We start from the raw sequence: 19,047 nt of genomic DNA, 5'->3' as shown, positions 1-19,047 counted from the left end.
ATGGATTTGTATAGTGGCAGTCTGATATTTTCTGTCTCATTATCTAACCTTTTCCTAATATGCGTAACATTCTGCTAGTTCCAAAGAGTGGGTGACTACTGTCACTTTATACCTCATTTCATGATGTTGGCCGCTTCATTAACAGACGTTACAAAGACACTAGTGATGAAAACAGTCCTGTGGATTCAGGAGTGTCAAAAACTTTTTTAAAAGAATAAAGGAAATCTTGGAGCAACAAACTGTACTCTGATGTCCAGACTTTTCATTACCTTTTATCTTGCACATGAACAATCTGAAGTGGGCTTAGGAGTCATACTTTTGCAACACTTCCAAGGAGTAGAACATTCAGTTCTTTATTTAAGCAGGAAACTCCAGCAATAGGAAACCAGGTTCTCTATCATAGAGCAAATGCTTGGCCATACAATGGGCAGTAGTGGCTCTGTGATGTAACATTCTAGGACTTTCGTTCAAGCTAGTCACAGACCACATCTCCTTAAAAAGGGATAAGGGATTTGCTGCTTTTACAGATCCAGACTAACACGGCTACCCTCTGATACTTAAAAAGGGATGCGGACAATGAAAAAGATACCAATGCTGCATTACCTGGTGGTAGCTGGCATTACAACCCCTTGGTTTCACAATGACATCATTCAGAATCCCAACAGGGGAACACAGACTTTCCTCTCTCAACTAGGAGGGGACATTACTCTCTGACAAGACCAACATCCCGATTCCTCCCTACCAGGCCTGCATGACCCCTGGCTGGAGGCCCTGCTGCACCCTGCCCAGGAAACAGCTTTCTGAGAGGAATAGAGCAGGAAGTATTAGACCTCTGGGCTTGCCTAGAGAAGCCTCCTGGGGAGCAGACATTTGGGAACCATTGAGAACTGATCTTCCACCAACGAAAAAGGCAGAGGATTAGCAACAGCCAGTCAAGGCCTAGCAGGCTGAAATAATTGGAGCTACCTGCTTCTAGAAAGGCTGTTCTTAGTTGGGGCCCAGGGAGCAAGGAGAGATGCTCCCTAGACCACAGCCAAAGGAACCAGGTTGGGACAGGATTTATTGCTGGCCAGAGTCAGTGGCAGGAGTTTAGGAGGAACCTGCTGATTTAACTCCGTAGAGGAAGTTGAGATGCAGAAGGATAAGAAAGCATTTTATTTAAAATTGGCCTTGAAGGGCAAGGAACATCTGTTTTCTATACCCCAGGAGTGGTATAAACTGTGTGCCCTGGCCAGAGGACTGAACCACAGATGACCTTCCGAGGTAGGCTGAAAGCCTGCAGTGAGCACTGGAGCTGAAGAAAGTGGCAGCACCACACCATGACACCAGGGAGAGTGCACTCAAAGTGGTGAGTGCCACCCATCACAAACTACAACAGAAGTGTCCAGTGTGTGTGTGCCCAGTCCAAAATGGAAGTCAGGCTTTAGAGCGATGGTCATGGGTTCTGATCTAGAAAATGCCCTTCTGCCAGGGCTTGTTCCGTGGCAGAACACGGACAGACACTGCATCTGAATAAGACTCTGGATTAACTACTTCCTCCTCAAACAACAACACCATTGATTTCTTTGGTGTAGAGCAGAGACTATAATGAAATCTGACAAGAGAACAATGCAGCCTGTCCCTGGGTGTTACTACCAACCTCTGAACCAGGGATGTGAAACAACTTCTCCCCATGATCTCAGATTAACAATACGAAATCTGGAGCTGCTGCCAGTCTGTCACATGGTGAGCAGATCCCTGGTATGGTACAGAGATACCAGAGTCACTAAAAAGCGATCCAGACCTGTTCCAGAGCCACAGGAATGATTACCAATTTAGAAAACATGTTTTATAAAGACAGGGTCAAAGAACTCAACCTATTAAGCTTAAAAAAGAGAAGGCTAAGGGGTTATTTGATTACAGTCTGTCAGTACCTAACGGGGAACAAATATTTAATAAAGGGCTCTTTAATCAAGTAGAGAAAGGTCTAACATGACCCAATGGCTGGAAATTGAAGCTACACAAGTTAGGAATGGAAATAAGGAGTAAGTTTTTAGTGGTGAATAATTAACCATTGGAACAATTTTCCAGGGGCTGTGATGGTTCTTCAAACACTAATCATTTTTAAATTAAAATTGGACATTTTTCTAAACTATAGGAACTATTCTGGGACCATTCTCTGGCCTGTGCTCTACAGGAGGTCAGACTGGATTATCACAATTGTCCTTTCTGACCTTGGAATCTATGACTGTTCCTGCAGCCATCCTCACAGCAAAGCTAGCACATAGCAACAACATTCCCCAGGGCCGGCTTTAGGAAGTGCGGGGCCCAATTCGAACATTTTCGGTGGTGCCATGGCAGGGATGACTAAAAAAAAAAAGAAAAAAAAAGAAAAAAAAAGCCTTTCATTTCTTCCATGTATTTACTTTCCATAACTATAATATATACAATTATATATTATGTACATTGCATCATATATGCTGTTGATTGCTTATTAATGACCGCCATTTCACATGTGGGTCCCTGCCACTCCCTGCAGGTGTGCACATGTGTGGGTCCCAGCTGCTCCCTGTCCCCCTAATTGAAGCAGGTGTGCAGGGTTACTGCCCTGGGAACTGCAGGGGAGCAGTGGACATGGGGCTGGCTGGAGGCAGGGCGGGGGCTGACTGGAGGTAGGGTCTAGCTGCAGGCAGGGCAAGAGGTGCAGGGCTGGCTGGAGACGGGGGTGTGGGGTGGGCTGGCTTCAGGCAGGGCCGCAGGGGGATGCAGCAGGGATTGAGAGGGCTGGAGACAGAGGAGCACAGAATTGGCTGGCTTCAGGCAGGGGAGTGCAGCGGGGTTGGCTGGAGATAGAGCGGGGGGCTCTGGGGCTATTTAAAAGGCCGGGGCTCCAGCTGCCTCTGCCACCCCGTCCTTTAAATAGCCGCCAGAGCCCCGACACCCCCATGTATTCTCCAGGGCTCTCGCCGCTATTTAAAAGGTCCGGGGCAGGGTAAAAGCAGGGGAGCCCTGGGCCCTTTAAATAACCCCCAGAGCCCTGGGATAGCGGGAGGCTTGGGGGCCATTTAAAGGGCCGGGGCTCCAGCTGCCTCTGCTGCATCCCCTGCCCTGCCCCCAGCCAGCTCTGCACTCTGTGCCCACAGCCAGCCCCTGCCAAAACCCCTGCCCTGTCTCCAGCCACCCCCTGCCACACACCCCCGTGGCCCTGCCCAAAGCCAGCCAGCCCCCACACACCCCTGCCCGCACCAGCCCTGCACACCCTGCCCACACCCAGCCCCAAACCCCCTGCCCTATCTCCAGCCAACCCCGCTGCACTCCTCTGCCTGAAGCCAGCCAATTCTGCGCTCCTCTGTCTCCAGCCCTCTCAATCCCTGCTGCATCCCCCTGCGGCCCTGCCTGAAGCCAGCCCACCCCACACCCCCGTCTCCAGCCAGCCCTGCACCCCTTGCCCTGCCTGCAGCTAGACCCTACCTCCAGTCAGCCCTTGCTCTGCCTCCAGCCAGCCACATGTCCACTGCTCCCCTGCAGTTCCCAGGGCAGTAACCCTGCACACCTGCTTCAATGAGGGGGACAGGGAGCAGCTGGGACCCACACATGTGCACACCTGCAGGGAGTGGCAGGGACCCACACATGTGAAATGGCGGTCATTAATAAGCAATCAACAGCATATATGATGCAATGTACATAATATATAATTGTATTATTTATATAGTTATGGAAAGTAAATAATACATGGAAGAAATGAAAGGCTTTTTTTTTACATTTTTTTTTTTTTAGTCATCCCTGCCATGGCCCCGCCGAAAATGTTCGAATTGGGCCCTGCACTTCCTAAAGCCGGCCCTGGGGTGGGGCAGGGCAGGGGGTGCAGCAGAGGCAGCTGGAGCCCCGGCCCTTTAAATGGCCCCCAAGCCTCCCACTATCCCAGGGCTCTGGGGGTTATTTAAAGGGCCCAGGGCTGCCCTGCTTTTACCCTGCCCCGGACCTTTTAAATAGCGGCGAGAGCCCTGGAGAATACATGGGGGTGTCGGGGCTCCGGCGGCTAATTAAAGGACGGGGTGGCAGAGGCAGCTGGACCCCTGGCCCTTTAAATAGCCTCTGGAGCCCCACGCTATCCCAGGGCTATGGGGGCTACTTAAAGGGCCCGGAGCTCCAGCAGGGAGAGCGGGGGTGCGGGGCAGCTTGCCGCTCTCTGGCCGCGGCTCCGGCCGGGAGAGCAGGGCTGCAGGGCGGCTTGCCACGCTCCGGCCGGGGCTCCTGCCGGGAGAGTAGGGCTGCTTGCCGCGCTCCAGACGGGGCTCTGGCCGGGAGAACAGGGCTGCAGGGCGGCTTGCCACGCTCTGGCCGGGGCTCCTGCCGGGAGAGTAGGGCTGATTGCCGCACTCCGGCCGGGGCTCTGGCCGGGAGAGCAGGGCTGCAGGGCGGCTTGCCGCGCTCCGGCCGGGAGAGTGGGGAGGCTTGCCGCGCTCTGGCCGGGAGAGCGGGGCTGCTTGCTGTGCTCCGGTCGGGGCTCCTGCCGGGAGAGCGGGGCTGTGGGGCGGCTTGCCGTGCTCCGGCCAGGGCTCTGGCCGGGAGAGCAGGGCTGCAGGGTGGCTTGCCGCGCTCTGGCCGGGGCTCCGGCCAGGGCTCTGGCCGGGAGAGCAGGGTGGCTTGCCGCGCTCCGGCCGGGGCTCTGGCCAGGGCTCTGGCCGGGAGAGCAGGGCGGCTTGCCACGCTCCGGCCGGGGCTCTGGCTGGGAGAGCAGGGCGGCTTGCCGCGCTCCGGCCGGGACAGCGGGGCTGCTTGCTGCGCTCCGGCCGGGGCTCCAGCTCTCGGCGCGGGGCCCTCTTAGGCGCGGGGCCTGATTTCTGGGAATCGGTTGAATCGGCCTAAAGCCGGCCCTGACATTCCCCACACAAATTTTTACTGTGACTGGAGCAGCTATGAGCATCCCAACACAAGCACTCTTCACCATTCACTGCCAGTCGTGCTAACAGTGTCTGGTACTCAGATGTCCAGGAGCTCTGTGATGTTACACCCCATATTCTTCATAGAAATATGGTTATGATATGAATATGGCTTAAGATATTTTATGAAAGATGGGTCTTGTAAGGTATCATTGGAAAAGTTATCATTTACTGGATGTGATTATCCAGTTTCTATGCGTATATCATTTCTGTATCTAAAGTTAGGAATATTGACTATGTAACAATTACACCTGTGTGTGTATTTGGGAGACACCCACCAGATAACAGGCCATCAGCTTTGATGGGCCATTAGGAAGAAACAATAAGACTTTAAAGATACTAATCTCTCCTCTTCCTGAGAGGCGTCTTGGAATGTAGCTGTGACACTACTAGGTCAGGTGGTCCTGTCACCTGGTACTAAACATTATCTTGGACTGCAAGTAATTTTCCACTAAAAAGGAGAGTGAGGTCAAGACTGGGAAACAAAAAATTCCCACCTTATGTTAATTGTATTTAAGGCTGCGGAGTAAGGCAAACAGGACTATCCTCCATTGCCTACCCAAGAAAGACTGCTGAAAGTACTTGGAGGGACAAAGGAACTACTTGAGGGAAAAGGCAGGGGTGAGTCCAGATTGAGACAGAGGTCCAGTCTGTAAGAAGAAAAAACTGGAACTCTAAGTTACAGAAACTCTGCAACTTGCCTAAAATAACATTTAGGGTGAGAAATTACTTCTTGAAACCAGTCTCTTTAAGATCTTAAGCTTGGTATGCGTATTTTGTTTTATTTGCTCAGTAATCTGCTTTGTTCTGTTTGCTATCCCTTATAATCATTTAAAATCTGCTTTTTATAGTTAATAAATTTGTTTTGTTTATTATTAAACCCAGGTTGTGTAATTTCTAATGGGGAGGCCAGGAAGTTGTGCATCTCTCTCTTCACATTGAGGGAGAGGGCAAATTTTTATGAACTTCTGCTGTGCAGATCTTTCTATATAGCACAAGGCAATATTATTTGGGGTTTACCTCTCCACAGTGGGTGTGCACATGAGTGCTGGCTGAATCCTCTCACGGAGATCTGACTGCAGTCTGTGTGTGGTCTTGCCGGGTGTGTGCCGGAAAGGGGCCTGAGAGCCTGGCACACCAACCCAGTGCAAGGGAAATCCAGGATGGCAGGGCTGGAGGGCTGAGTGGGAACCCAGCATACCAGGCGGCATCCTGCACGGTGGTGTGTGTCCAACCCATCACACTCCCAACAGCCAGAATTCCTGCACTCTACCTACAGACAAAGGGAGCAGCTGGGACAGAAGCAATAATATTACTTAGCCTGTCTATAGCACTTCTTAATCCGAGAGAGTTGTTAGCCCATAGCTGCTACAGTGACTGGCATTACAGACATACAGAAGACAATGAAGCTTCACAAGATCCTGGTGAGGCTAGTTTCCTGCCACCACTTGTATCAACGGATAATCCCCAACTCAGAGCAGGGACGAGCCCAAACAACACAGTGAAAGGGACTTTATAAATACAGGGACTAAATTAAAGGGCTTATTATTGGATGGTGCAGCTGCCCAGACTGCGGGGGAGCCACAGGTCGTGGCCATGCCCCTCCTGGTTGGGGAAAGCAAGTGGATGGACACTTGAGGCACTTTACCACCTGTGTGCATCTGGAATACTAGAAAGAGGCATCTTCAGGGCAAAGCCTGAGGGTGCTGTAGGTGGGGGAATGGAAGGGAATGAACCACTTAAGCATGAACCTGACCAAATTAAGAAAAAGCTGCGTGGAATATCTCTTTGCCCCCAGCTTCCCCAGTGACCAAGAGCTGAATCCTGCAAAGTGCTGAATGCCCTCAGCTCCTAGTGAAGTCACCACAAGTTGAGATAGCACCCTTGTGAGAAGCTGAGCAGAGTGCCTTGCAGGTTTGAGTTCTGTGTGCCTAGCTGACTGAGCAGGAAGCATGGGGGTTGGTGTCACTAGTTTGGTTGGATCAATGATTAGAACAGTTTACTGTCCAAACATTTATCCTGATACCAGCAAGAGTGTCTCTGTCCTGATACGTCATGAAACAGCAGACTGTGACGTTTGCTGTATCCTCATTTATTACATTATTTTTCCTAATATGGCAAGATCCCTGTGACAAGAAATTCACGATCTAGGGCTTGTGCCTGAAACCCTCTCTAGCTCAAAGGGCTTCTTCTCCTCTCATCTCTCCTTTTCCTCATGCTTCTGGTGTCTGTCCCGCCCCATTCCAGTCCATGCCTCCTGTGGCAAGGCGAGGTGCCTCCTCTATCTCCTGGGCCTTTGCACTTCCCCCTCTGGCAATGGCAGGAGCCTGGTTAAATCAGTCCCACTTTAGAGAGTAAAAAGAACAGAAGTCCTTGTGGCACCTTAGAAACTAACACATTTATTTGAGCATAAGCTTTCGCGGGCTACAGCCCACTTCCTCGGATGCATGTAGTGGAAAATACAGTAGGAAGATACACACACACACACACACACACCATGAAACAATGGGTTTTACACACCATAAGGAGAGAGATCAGTTAAGGTGAGATTTTATCAGCAGGAGAGAAAAAGAGCTGTTTGTAGTGGTAATGAAAATGGCCCATTTCCAGTAATTGACAAGGAGATATGAGGAACTGTAGGGGGCAAATAAGCATGGGGAAATAAGTTTTACAGTAAAAAAACACTAAAACTATTTCCCCATGCTGGAACTGGTAATTACACCTACTGTTCAGAGCCCTGCTGCAGCTACTAAAGCTTAGTCTTTCCCCAGGAATAATACCAAGCTCCTGTAGAGCCCTTTTCACCAATAGATCAAAGCCCTTTACAAATGTCAGTATCATCTCCGTTGTACACCTAAGGAACTGGAGGCCCAGAGAGGTGAAGGACCTTGCTCAAGATCACTCAGCAAACCAGTGTCATAGTCAGGAATAGAACCCCAGGTCTCCTGACTCCAAGTCCAGTGCACTATACATCACAGCACACTGAGTTTCTCACAGCCAGCGTTCCTGTCCTGCTCCCTACAGAGCCCCAGCTGGGACAGGCTGGCACTGGAGCAGCCAGGAACTCTGACACAGCTAGTGCTCCTTCCCCATTCTTTCTGTGTGGAATGTCAAGCTCAACGACAAGCTCTGCTTTCCCCAAATATAAAACCTTGGGTTGCAGTGGCTGTGCTATCATTTCTAGCACCATCCAAGCAGCCTCTTCAGACTTTCCTCCCTTCTTGTGTCTGCTCCTTGCACCCTTCCCTGATATCCTATGTGCTTCTCCCCAGAATGCTTATTTCTCATCAGCTGTCTGCAGAGGCTCTGAATTCTCATCCTTCTCCTCCTCACCTTGTGCTTCCTCCCCTTATTGGTGTGTTACTGAGCTGTTGCTGAAGCTCTCAGAGGGGAATTTACACTGCACTCCTTACCATAATGTCGCTCTTAGCTCTGATCTACACTACAGACCTATAATCCATAGAACTAAATCACTAATGGCTGTGAAAAATCCACACCCTTGAGCGATGTAGTTATACTGACCTACCCTCCCATGTAGACAGTGCTATGACGACGGGAGAGCTTCTGCTCACACAACTATCGCCTCTCGCAGAGGTGGTTTTATTATGCTGACCGCAGAGCACTCTCCCGTTGGCATAGAATGTCTTCACCAGACACACTACATCAGTGCAGCTATGCTGCTGCGGTGCTGTATGTGTAAACAAGCCCTCGGAAATCACAGCAGCAGTAACGGCAAAGTTACCACAGCTTTGCTTTCTTCAGAGGCCTGTGAGAAGAATGAAATAATAGACAATTGTGAGATGACAGTACAGAAGTCCCCATCTGGGGTTGCTAATTCACATTTTCCTGGCCCCATGCAAAGCTCAAAGGCCAGCTAATGGCCTGAGCTTTGATCGAGAAGATAAAAGTCTACACACAAAAAGCCAAAAAATATTGTGCCTCATTCTCAGGTGAAAGTTGGGTGATTTTTCATTCTCAATTCTCTTCCTTAGGAAGGACCTAATGCTGATCCAGAATACTCAGACCAAGTATTCTCAAGAGGAACAAAAACATGGGAGGAAATACAAATTCTAAACCAAGATCCTTTAACTTAATTTGCACATCAATTAAATTAAAATGCCTTTGTCCAAATCAGAACTACCTTATGTAAGTGTATTCATCCCTGGTTAGGAAAACAGGACTTGTGTATAATCAGAAACAGGACCAGTCTCACAGCTGCTGAGAATAAACACAGCTGGGAACACTCATCTCTCTTATTATTATTTGTATTACCATAGCGCTGGCCTAGGGACCAATCAAAGACCAGGACACCACCATGCTAGGCTCTGCACGAACACAGAACTAAAAGATGGTCCCAGTCCCAAAGAGCTCACGCTTTGAGACAAGAGACAACTGCTGGATACAGACAAACAGATGGCGGGGGTATAAGAAGACAATGAGACAACATTGGTCAGCACTACAGGACAGGCAGGGGTTTCAGAATGCCAGTAGCCTGACCATTGTCAAGATTTTGGAGGCATCACAGCAAAGATTGTAGAGAGTTTTGAAGGAAGACAATGAGGTAGCTTTGTGTATGTTTTTAGGAAACTCCTTCCAACTGTGAGGGACAGCATGGGAGAATGCACAAAAGTGCTTGTTTGAAAATGTAACAAGTGAGGAATGGTGGCAGGAGTTCACATTTTTGCTAATGAACAAAAGCTGGTAGGTGAGGTGGAATAGGCCATGAAGGGTCTTGACATGAAGACAAGCAGTTTATGTTTCATGCAACAGAGAAGAGGAGGAATGCAAAGAGACGAGTGAGATGTCAGAGCAGCTAGCTAGGAGATTGATTCTTGCACTAGCATTCTGAATGGATACGTGTAGGGCAAGATTGCATTTGTCAAGACCGTGAGAAAAGGATGTTGTGGTAAAGTTGAGGTGATATGATGAAAGCAGCTGTACGGATGGTTAGGAAAGTCTTTATCTTAGAAATGTTATGCAGAAAGAATCTGCTTGACATGGGTTTGGCTGATTTACATTCTATTCCTTTCAGCCACTTATACTCCTCCCATTGGCTCTTTACTGCATTGCTACTTATAATACCTAGCTCTTGCAGATCACGGTGTTGCTTTGGGTGTCATTCCTGTTCAATTAAACTCATCTCCTCCTCTCCTGAGGCTATAACTGACAACTGTCTGAAAAGCAAAACCTGGACAGGAAGTGTCCTGTCAGAGAACCTCATCCCTGCTTTACGAGGGGACCTTCTCCACAGTTGAGAGAAGAAGACGTCAGCTTTCACGTACACCTAGGATAGATGGGAAAGGAATTTTAGTGTAAGAAATGGAAGATATCCCATCTCGCTTATCTTCCAGAAGCCAAAGCAGGTATGTTCTGTTATACATTTTCCAGACAAGCAATAGGTCTCACCTGTCCCCTTGGAGATGATCCCACAACCCAAGAAATCTCACTATCAGCTAATCTGTCCCAATATTCAGCCTAAAAAGCTCCTTAAACTCCTTCCAATGCTCTTAATTATAACTTCTTGCACCACACTAAATAAATCCTCTCCATCCTTAGGGTCCGATTCTCCACTAACTCTGGCGCTAACTAGATGTCAACTCATGGAAGTTAGTGACTGGCTGGGGTGAAAGGAGAATTAGGTTGGTGTAATGGCTCACTGGGAAATACACCTAGTATGGAGCAAGTTCTGCTAGTTGCACACCACATCAGCAGGAGTCCTGGGGTGCAAGGGCCATTCCAGGAAAGTGAGAGGGGGTGGCTGTGATGTGTCCAAGAAGTCCCCAGGGCTGTGAGGCACCTTGCTGCCAAGCCTTGTCTGTGCCTGCCATGGGTGAGCTCCCCAACACCATAGCTGCGGGCAACACAAACACTCCCCTTTCTCTGTACAGGCTAGATATAGGCACACTCCAACCCCTGAATTCTCCAAGCATCCCTCTGGAGCGTCCAGACTCTGGTTCACTGAACGCTCACAGTATTCACAAGATTCGCTGTTCCCAAAGAAGCAGTGCATCCAGCTTACCAGTTCCACCTCAGATCACTGCTCTGTTTAACACACAGCACTTAAGACATGTTTATAGTGAAAACAAGTTACAATTTATTTAGCAAAATATAGAGATTTGAGAAGTAGCAAGCTGAAGTACTGGACACAAATGGTTACTTGTAAAACAAAATCATAACACACAGTCTAGAGTCTATGCTTAATTACAAAGGTATTTTCCTGTCTAATGAAGTTTAGTTCACCCAAAGTCTTTGCAGCATTTTCCAGTCAGGTTGTCTGTAACTTTCCTTTCACAAGACAGAACACACTGACAGTTTGTGTCCTCAGGGAAGGATGAAGGGCATTTCTCTGCACCCCAACTATCCATAGTCTTCACTCGAAAACATGGTCCCTCCCTGCTAGTTGTTTTCTCCTGTGTGCTCCTTTGTTGATTTTACAATCTCTTGATTAGCATTTGGCCTCCATTGTAAAGCAGACAATATACAATACACACATAACCATCCAGAAAGAGGTAAGTGTCCTTTCCCTCCTGCCTGATGGGGGCATGTTGATCACCTTCTGGTGACCTGCCTTAAGAATATAACTTTCAGTACAGACATATGATTCCTTAAACATTTACATACATTTCAAAATGAGTATGATGAACAGTGGGCTACTGACTCTCAGTAGAGACATCACAAGCCACCCTTTGGTGAACTACTGTGCATATATTTGACCCAGGGGATCCTGGTAAAATTGTATGTGCCCCCGTGCCTCTGCCAGTTAGCCCAAACAGGTTCCTGGGTCACAGAGGCCAGGATAGACCTTTGCATCTGTGATTCTGCACCCTTACAAAGCTATGCAGGGGCATTGGAAGCAGCGATGCAAGTCAGGGGAGCCCTCAGTGGCTATTACCTACTTAGTTCTTGTAATCTTTTTCTCTGTCAGTCACTCAAGCTTCTTGATTATGTTTCTTGCTCTTCTCTAAGCTACTATCAGTTTTTCTATATCTTTCAGGTGAGGTGGCAAAATTTGCAGATGATACAAAACTACTCAAGATAGTTAAGTCCCAGGCAGATTGTGAAGAGTTACAAAGGGATCTCACAAAACTGGGTGACTGGGCAACAAAATGGCAGATGAAATTCAATGTTGATAAATGCAAAGTAATGTACATTGGAAAACTTAATCCTAACTATACATATACAATGATGGGGTCTAAATTAGCTCTTACCGCTCAAGAAAGAGATCTTGGAGTCATTGTGGATAGTTCTCTAAAATCATCAACTCAATGTGCAGCGACAGTCAAAAAAGCGAACAGAATGTTGGGAACCATCAAGAAAGGACTCGATAATAAGACAGAAAATATGATATTGCCTCTATATAAATCCATGGTACACCCACATCTTGAATACTGAGTGCAGATGTGGTCACTCTATCTCAAAAAAGATATATTGGAATTGGAAAAGGTTCAGAAAAAAGGCAACAAAAATTATTAGGGGTATAGAACAGCTTCCGTATAAGGAGAGATTAATAAGACTGGGACTTTTCAGGTGGGAAAAGAGGCAACTAAGGGGGGATATGATAGCGGTCTATAAAATCATAAGTGGTATAGAGACAGTAAATAAGGAAGTGTTATTTACTCCTTCTCATAATACAAGAACAAGGGGCTACCAAATGAAATTAATAGGCAGCAGTTTTAAAACAAACAAAAGGAAGTATTTTTTCATGCAACACACTATCAACCTCTGGAACTCTGCCAGAGGGTGTTGCGCAGGCCAATACTATAACGGGGTTCAAAAGGGAGCTAGATAGATTCATGGAAGACAGGTTATCATCAAATGATCCATGCCCTGTCACCCAGTCCCAGCTTCTGTCAAACAGAGTCTAGGGATGCCATTCCTGCCCATCCTGGCTAATAGCCATTGATGGACCTATCTGTTCATTCTCTTTGGGGCACCTGCCATTGGCCATTGTCAGAGGACAGGATACTGGGCTTGACGGACCTTTGGTCTGACCCAGTATGGCCGTTCTTATGATCAGGTAATTACATGAATTACACAGCAGAACTGTAGAGGACTATCCCCTTCTTATACCATGTGATGCTCTTATGAATACAACTCAAAATGGCATGACCAATCCATCACTAGAAACACTTCCATTCAATGATGATTGTGAATTACTTACTGAGATCTGCCAGTTAGCCAGTTCTTAACTAACCATGTACATTAAAAAATAGAATTTTGATATTGTAAAGTGCTGTGCAGTACTAAGTCAAACACCATACAAAAGGCTATGTGATTACCTTTATCTATCAAACTTCTAATCTCATAACAAATTGTATCAAGTTTGTGTGTCAAGACTTCTTTTCTATAAAACCACGTTGATTGGCATTAATTATATTTGTGTCTTTTAACTCTTTATAATGAAATCCCTTGGGGCTGATGTCAGGCTCTCATTACCCAGATTGTTCCACTTGATCTTCTTGAATATCAACACAACAATGCTCCAAAACGTCTGTTAGTCTATAAGGTGCCACAGGATTCTTTGCTGCTTTAACACAACATTAGATCTCTTCCAGTCTTCCGGAATTTCCCCAGTATTCCAAGATCTATTAAGAGCCAGAGATCTCCTCAACCACCTCTTTTAGGCTTCTTGAGTGCAAGTTATTTGGGCTTTTGCATTTAAAAATGCCTATACCTGGTAAATGTTGTTTAGCATCCTTTGTACTAATGGACTGGAAAATGGTTCATCAGCCTCATCTGATATGACTAGATTCATAGATTCATAGACTCTAGGACTGGAAGGGACCTTGAGAGGTCATCGAGTCCAGTCCCCTGCCCTCATGGCAGGACCAAATACTGTCTAGACCATCCCTGATAGACATATATCTAACCTATTCTTAAATATCTCCAGAGATGGAGATTCCACAACCTCCCTAGGCAATTTATTCTAGTGTTTAGGAAAAAGTTCCTAACTGTCAGGGTAGTTAATGTCCAACCTAAATCTCCTTTGCTGCAGTTTAAGCCCATTGCTTCTTGTTCTATCATTGGAGGCTAAGGTGAACAAGTTTTCTCCCTCCTCCTTGACACCCTTTTAGATACCTGAAAACTGCTATCATGTCCCCTCTCTGTCTTCTCTTTTCCAAACTAAATAAACCCAATTCTTTCAGCATTTCTTCATAGGTCATGTTCTCAAGACCTTTAATCATTCTTGTTGCTCTTCTCTAGACCCTCTCCAATTTCTCCACATCTTTCTTGAAATGCGGTGCCCAGAACTGGACACAATACTCCAGTTGAGGCCTAACCAGCGCAGAGTAGAGCGGAAGAATGACTTCTCGTGTCTTGTTTACAACACACCTGTTAATGCATCCCAGAATCACGTTTGCTTTTTTTGCAACAGTATCACACTGTTGACTCATATTTAGCTTGTGGTCCACTATGACCCCTAGATCTCTTTCTGCCATACTCCTTCCTAGACAGTCTCTTCCCATTCTGTATGTGTGAAACTGATTATTCCTTCCTAAGTGGAGCACTTTGAGTTTGTCTTTATTGAACTTCATCCAGTTTACCTCAGACCATTTCTCCAATTTGTCCAGATCATTTTGAATTTTGACCCTGTCCTCCAAAGCAGTTGCAATCCCTTCCAGTTTGGTATCATCTGCAAACTTAATAAGCGTACTTTCTATGCCAACATCTAAGTCGTTGATGAAGATATTGAACAGAGCCGGTCCCAAAACAGACCCCTGCGGAACCCCACTTGTTATACCTTTCCAGCAGGATTGGGAGCCATTAATAACTACTCTGAGTACGGTTATCCAGCCAGTTATGCACCCACCTTATAGTAGCCCCATCTAAATTGTATTTGCCTAGTTTATCGATAAGGATATCATGAGAGACTATATCAAATGCCTTACTAAAGTCTAGGTATACCACATCCACCGTCATCATCGTCCTTCCTTCAAAATATAGTACAGAAATATTAAACGCTGCATAATTGCTAACAATTTTACTATCTCCATCTAGTAACAAACCTGTACCGCTGATATAATTTTTGTTCCTAATAAACCTAACTCTTTCACTTAGACCATCCAATGCGCTCCTCAAAATTCTTGAGGAGAGCTGAACTTTGGCATTTTATTTATTTGGGTTCAGAATGAATCATCTGCTGACACTCTGTCATTGTGACAACAGTAAAGAATTATAGAAAGAGTCACTTTCTTCTAACACTGAACAAAGAACTTTATTAGAATAAGAAACAATATTATCCCTAAAGTTCCTCTCCCTGTTTCACTGCTAAGTTTCTGCCTAGAACCTAGCCCAGCCTCCTACTTGCCTGGATCCTTGCTACACATCCTCACATCAGGCTGAATTATAGATCAGAGCAGACTGTAAAGTGCAAGTTACTGTACAGAGTGTAAAATGGCCAGACAGAAAAAGCAGATTCTAAAGTAGGAAATGTTTCTGCCAGATGTTGAACATAACAGATGATAGGTGATATGTTTTCTGCTATGTGTAATATTCCAGCTGATTATAAAAGGAAGGCTCCATGACAATGCCATCTAGAAGCCTCATCATGTATTGAGAAAAGGTGAAGACTTAATTCTGCTGCAGGCTGGTCTGTGAAAAAGGTTGCCATGTTGATGTCAATGTTTGGGCTAAATTTCAGCTCCAGGGTGTGTACATTGATGACGTGAAACCTCATGCCAATGTGCTACAGGTGTCACCTGCGTACCTACTCATGTCACCAGGACGATAAATCTGAGATGCCAGCACCAGAATGGAGAGCAACTGTTAGCTCTAGCAGGAACCATCCTGCTGTCAAACAACCCCGCCACCAAGAAACATGGGTTAAGAATCATGCTCTCCTCACGTGCCCCCATAAGAGACTCTCTGCCCTAGAATATTGCTGTGAGATTCCTCCTAAGTGCATACCAAGAGTCCCCAGGCTTTGAGAACTCCTTGTGTCCTGCTGCAGCAGCACCTTCATATCCCATCAAGCCCTTACCCCCCAGCAGGGCACCCTCACACCTTTATGATCTTTCAAGTGCTTGCCCTTTTTTGCCCAAATATTCCCTGCCCTGTGTTGAGAGGTCTCATGGCAAGACTTCTACCACCAGAAGCACCCTCTGCAAGAAACACACCCTCCAAGGTTGTTCTCATTTTGCAGTGACACAGGGGACACCCACTCTCTTCATGACATGAGCCCCCAGGGACTAATTTCACACATGCCTGCTGTCTCCAAACTGCAGTGAAACAACAACTGGCAACGCTCTGGGCTGACATTCATAACGCAGCCCCAGGGCCAAAGGTTATAAACATCTTGCCTCCTCTTTTCCTTACAGTCACTGCAAATCCTTCTTCCCCTCCCCCATCACCCCCCCCCCACACACACACATGAGCGTGGGAGGGCTCAGGATCACTTGTCAGCGCTCCTCTACACTGTCTGAGAAACTGAACTCCAAGATGAGAATTGTGTGCTAATTTCACAATAGGGAAGGAATGTAGAAGACTGCATGCAGCATAGACCAAAATAAATCTATTTAACGGTGAATTCATCGTCTCAGAACATATGCATTGAGTTCTGTAATGAGAAATGAATGTGACTGTGTAGTCTGTGCTGTTCTGAGATGCATTTGGCTGCAGGAGGGTCTCAAAATTATTTGACTCCTGAATGACAAATCTCAATGAGTATAAACTTCTCATGAATATTCATTAACTTGTCAAACTTTTGTTTGTTGTGAGGCTGACGCCACAGCAGGTCAGAGCCATTTGAAAAGCTCCCCAAAGTCCTTCTCCCCCACCTCCTCCCTACAAGCAGATTTTGCTTTTTAAGTTCAGAGCAACTCATTTTTGTTCTTACCCTTTGGCTCGTCCATCAGTGCCAGTGTTCTCTCCCCTCCTTTCTCAGCCTCTGCTGACTCTGAGCTGCATAGCGAGAGGTGCATGTGAAACACAGCTATTTAACGGTCCATGGCTGTGGGAGGGGTTAGTTTAACTCTGCATGACTCAGAAGGAACTCAGAAGCAGGTCACCCTGTGATTTTTCATTAAGGCAGAAATTAACTCATGCTTGCAACCTGCTTCAGTCCCGGGCTTCCACTAAGAAAGTGCCACAAAGTGTTTGGTAATAGGAAGCAAAAGCTGCCAAAGAGAATATCTTGTGCCTTCCCCTTTTGGGATGTAAGCAGAGGCAGATATATGCCTGGCTGTGCTGGCACTTTTCAAAGAAAAATAGTGTCTTGGAGATAAACAGAAAGCAATTATTCATCAGTCTTTGAAGTCACTTAACACTCACACTCCCTTGGCTCTGGCCAGGCTGTATATGAGAGGAAGAGCTACTATTAAAAGGAGATAGCTTTGCCCTCCCTCACTTCCATCTGCTACAGTTCACCACCTAGATCCAAACACACAAGAAAAATGGAAATTACAGCTGGAAAAGGAGAAAAGAAGAGAGAGGCTGATTTACAATTAATTTTTGCAAACTTTGCTGCGTCCACCAATTCCAATCACAGCAGTACAAATCTGGGCTCTTCACCCCACCCCTTCTCTGCCCTGGGCCCCTCACCTTCACACACTTGGAGCTCCTGCAGAGAGGAAGGGTTGGTTCACTGTTGGCTTGTGACACATGCACTCTGCTTCAAAGAATGGCTAAACTCTGAAAAATGACTATAAAAATACTTTGCAGCCTACATGTTTATCATCTCTCAGTAATCCCAGAAGCAGTTTGCCCAGTTTAAAAAGTAAAAAAGATAAGAAGCGTTGTAGCTGTGTCGATCACAGGATATTAGAGAGACGGTGGGTAAGATAATATCTTTTATTGGTCCAACTTCTGTTGGTGAAAGAGACACACTTTTGAGCTACACAGAGCTCTTCCTTAGGTCTGGAAAAGGTACTCAGCGTGTCACAGCTAAATACAAGGTCTAACAGATAGCTTAGCATAACTAGTTAGCATATATTGTAAAGGACTATTCAAGGCTAAGTAGCCCATTAACACCCCCATAATCAAAGGACAAAAATGAGGGGGCTAGTGGATTACAGATTGTTGTAATAAGCCATAAATCCAGTGCCTTTATTAAGATCATGATTTTTAGTGTTTAGCAAAGTTATGACATTAAGCTCCCAGGCTCATCTTTTGAAAGTGTTGTGCAGGTTCTTTTTGCTGCTTGGACTCTAAAGGGGCAAGAATCTCTAAGCATAAGCAAAAGACCTCCAGTTGTTTTGCCTGGGTTAACCCCGAAGGACATATAGAGTTTTCTTGTGATAGAAGTTTCTAATTGTCTATAGGCATTGTCTTTGGTTTGAGATCTGAGATTCAACTGATCTGGGTAAGTGACTGGCACTGAGTGACTGGGAGTAACATGAATATTGCTGTGATTTTTGGTGTATGTGACCATTTATGACATAGGCCGGCTTGCCTGGATGCTTAAATTCACAACTTTGCTAGACACTAAAAATCATGGTCGTAATAAACCAACTCACCCCCTTTTTTGTCCTTTAACTACAGAGCTGTTAATGGGCCACTTCATCTTGAATGGTGCCTTAGAATATGTGCCAATGACTTACACTGAATTATCTGCTTAACCTTGTATTTAGTTGCCATGCTAGTTTACACTAGAACCACTACAGTGAAGCAGCTGTACAGATGTAGCTGTGCCACTGGAGCACTGCTGATGCAGACAGTCTCTCCCATTGATATAATAACTACACCTCCCTGAGTAGCAGTAGCTATGTCGGCAAGAGGGCTTTCACATCAGCGCTTAGTTTGGTGTACCTTATGTTGCTCTGGAAGTGGCTTTTCCAAACCCCTGGGTGACTTAAGTTATACCAAAGTAAGTGCTAGTGTGTAGAAGCCTTGAGTACCTTTCCCAGACCTGAGGAAGAGCTCTCTAGCTCAAAAACTTGTTCCTTTCACCAACAGAAGTTGGTTCAATACAAGTAAAAAGATGGTTGTTCTAACTGCTCACCTGGCAAACTCAGCCTTTGATCTGAACTGCAAGCTCAGCCTTCTGTGGGTCATCTTAATTATCACTTCAAAAGTTTTTTTTCTCCTGCTGATGATAGCTCATCTCAATTGATTAGACTCTTCCTGTTGGTATGCATACTTCCACCTTTTCATGTTCTCTGTATGTATAAATATCTCCTGTCTGTGT

The 19,047-nt window shown here is 46.2% G+C and overlaps 1 protein-coding gene across 1 annotated transcript in view; it reads right to left on the bottom strand.

Moving 5' to 3' along the window:
• The window catches only part of ENTPD1 (ectonucleoside triphosphate diphosphohydrolase 1), an 80,600-nt gene extending 63,771 nt beyond the window's left edge, over positions 1 to 16,829 (bottom strand). Inside the window, exon 1 of the mRNA XM_030570299.1 lies at positions 16,759 to 16,829. Within this exon, the coding sequence (XP_030426159.1) occupies positions 16,759 to 16,774 (16 nt within the window). The 5' untranslated portion in view covers positions 16,775 to 16,829. The remainder of the gene's footprint in view (positions 1 to 16,758) is intronic.
• Between the last annotated feature and the right edge of the window lie 2,218 nt (positions 16,830 to 19,047).

The sequence above is a fragment of the Gopherus evgoodei genome, chromosome 7 (assembly GCF_007399415.2).
Source record: "Gopherus evgoodei ecotype Sinaloan lineage chromosome 7, rGopEvg1_v1.p, whole genome shotgun sequence".
In the NCBI taxonomy this organism is placed as follows: Eukaryota; Metazoa; Chordata; order Testudines; family Testudinidae; genus Gopherus; species Gopherus evgoodei.
Note: the sequence above shows the minus strand (reverse complement) of the source record. Positions and strands in the feature narration are given on the sequence as shown.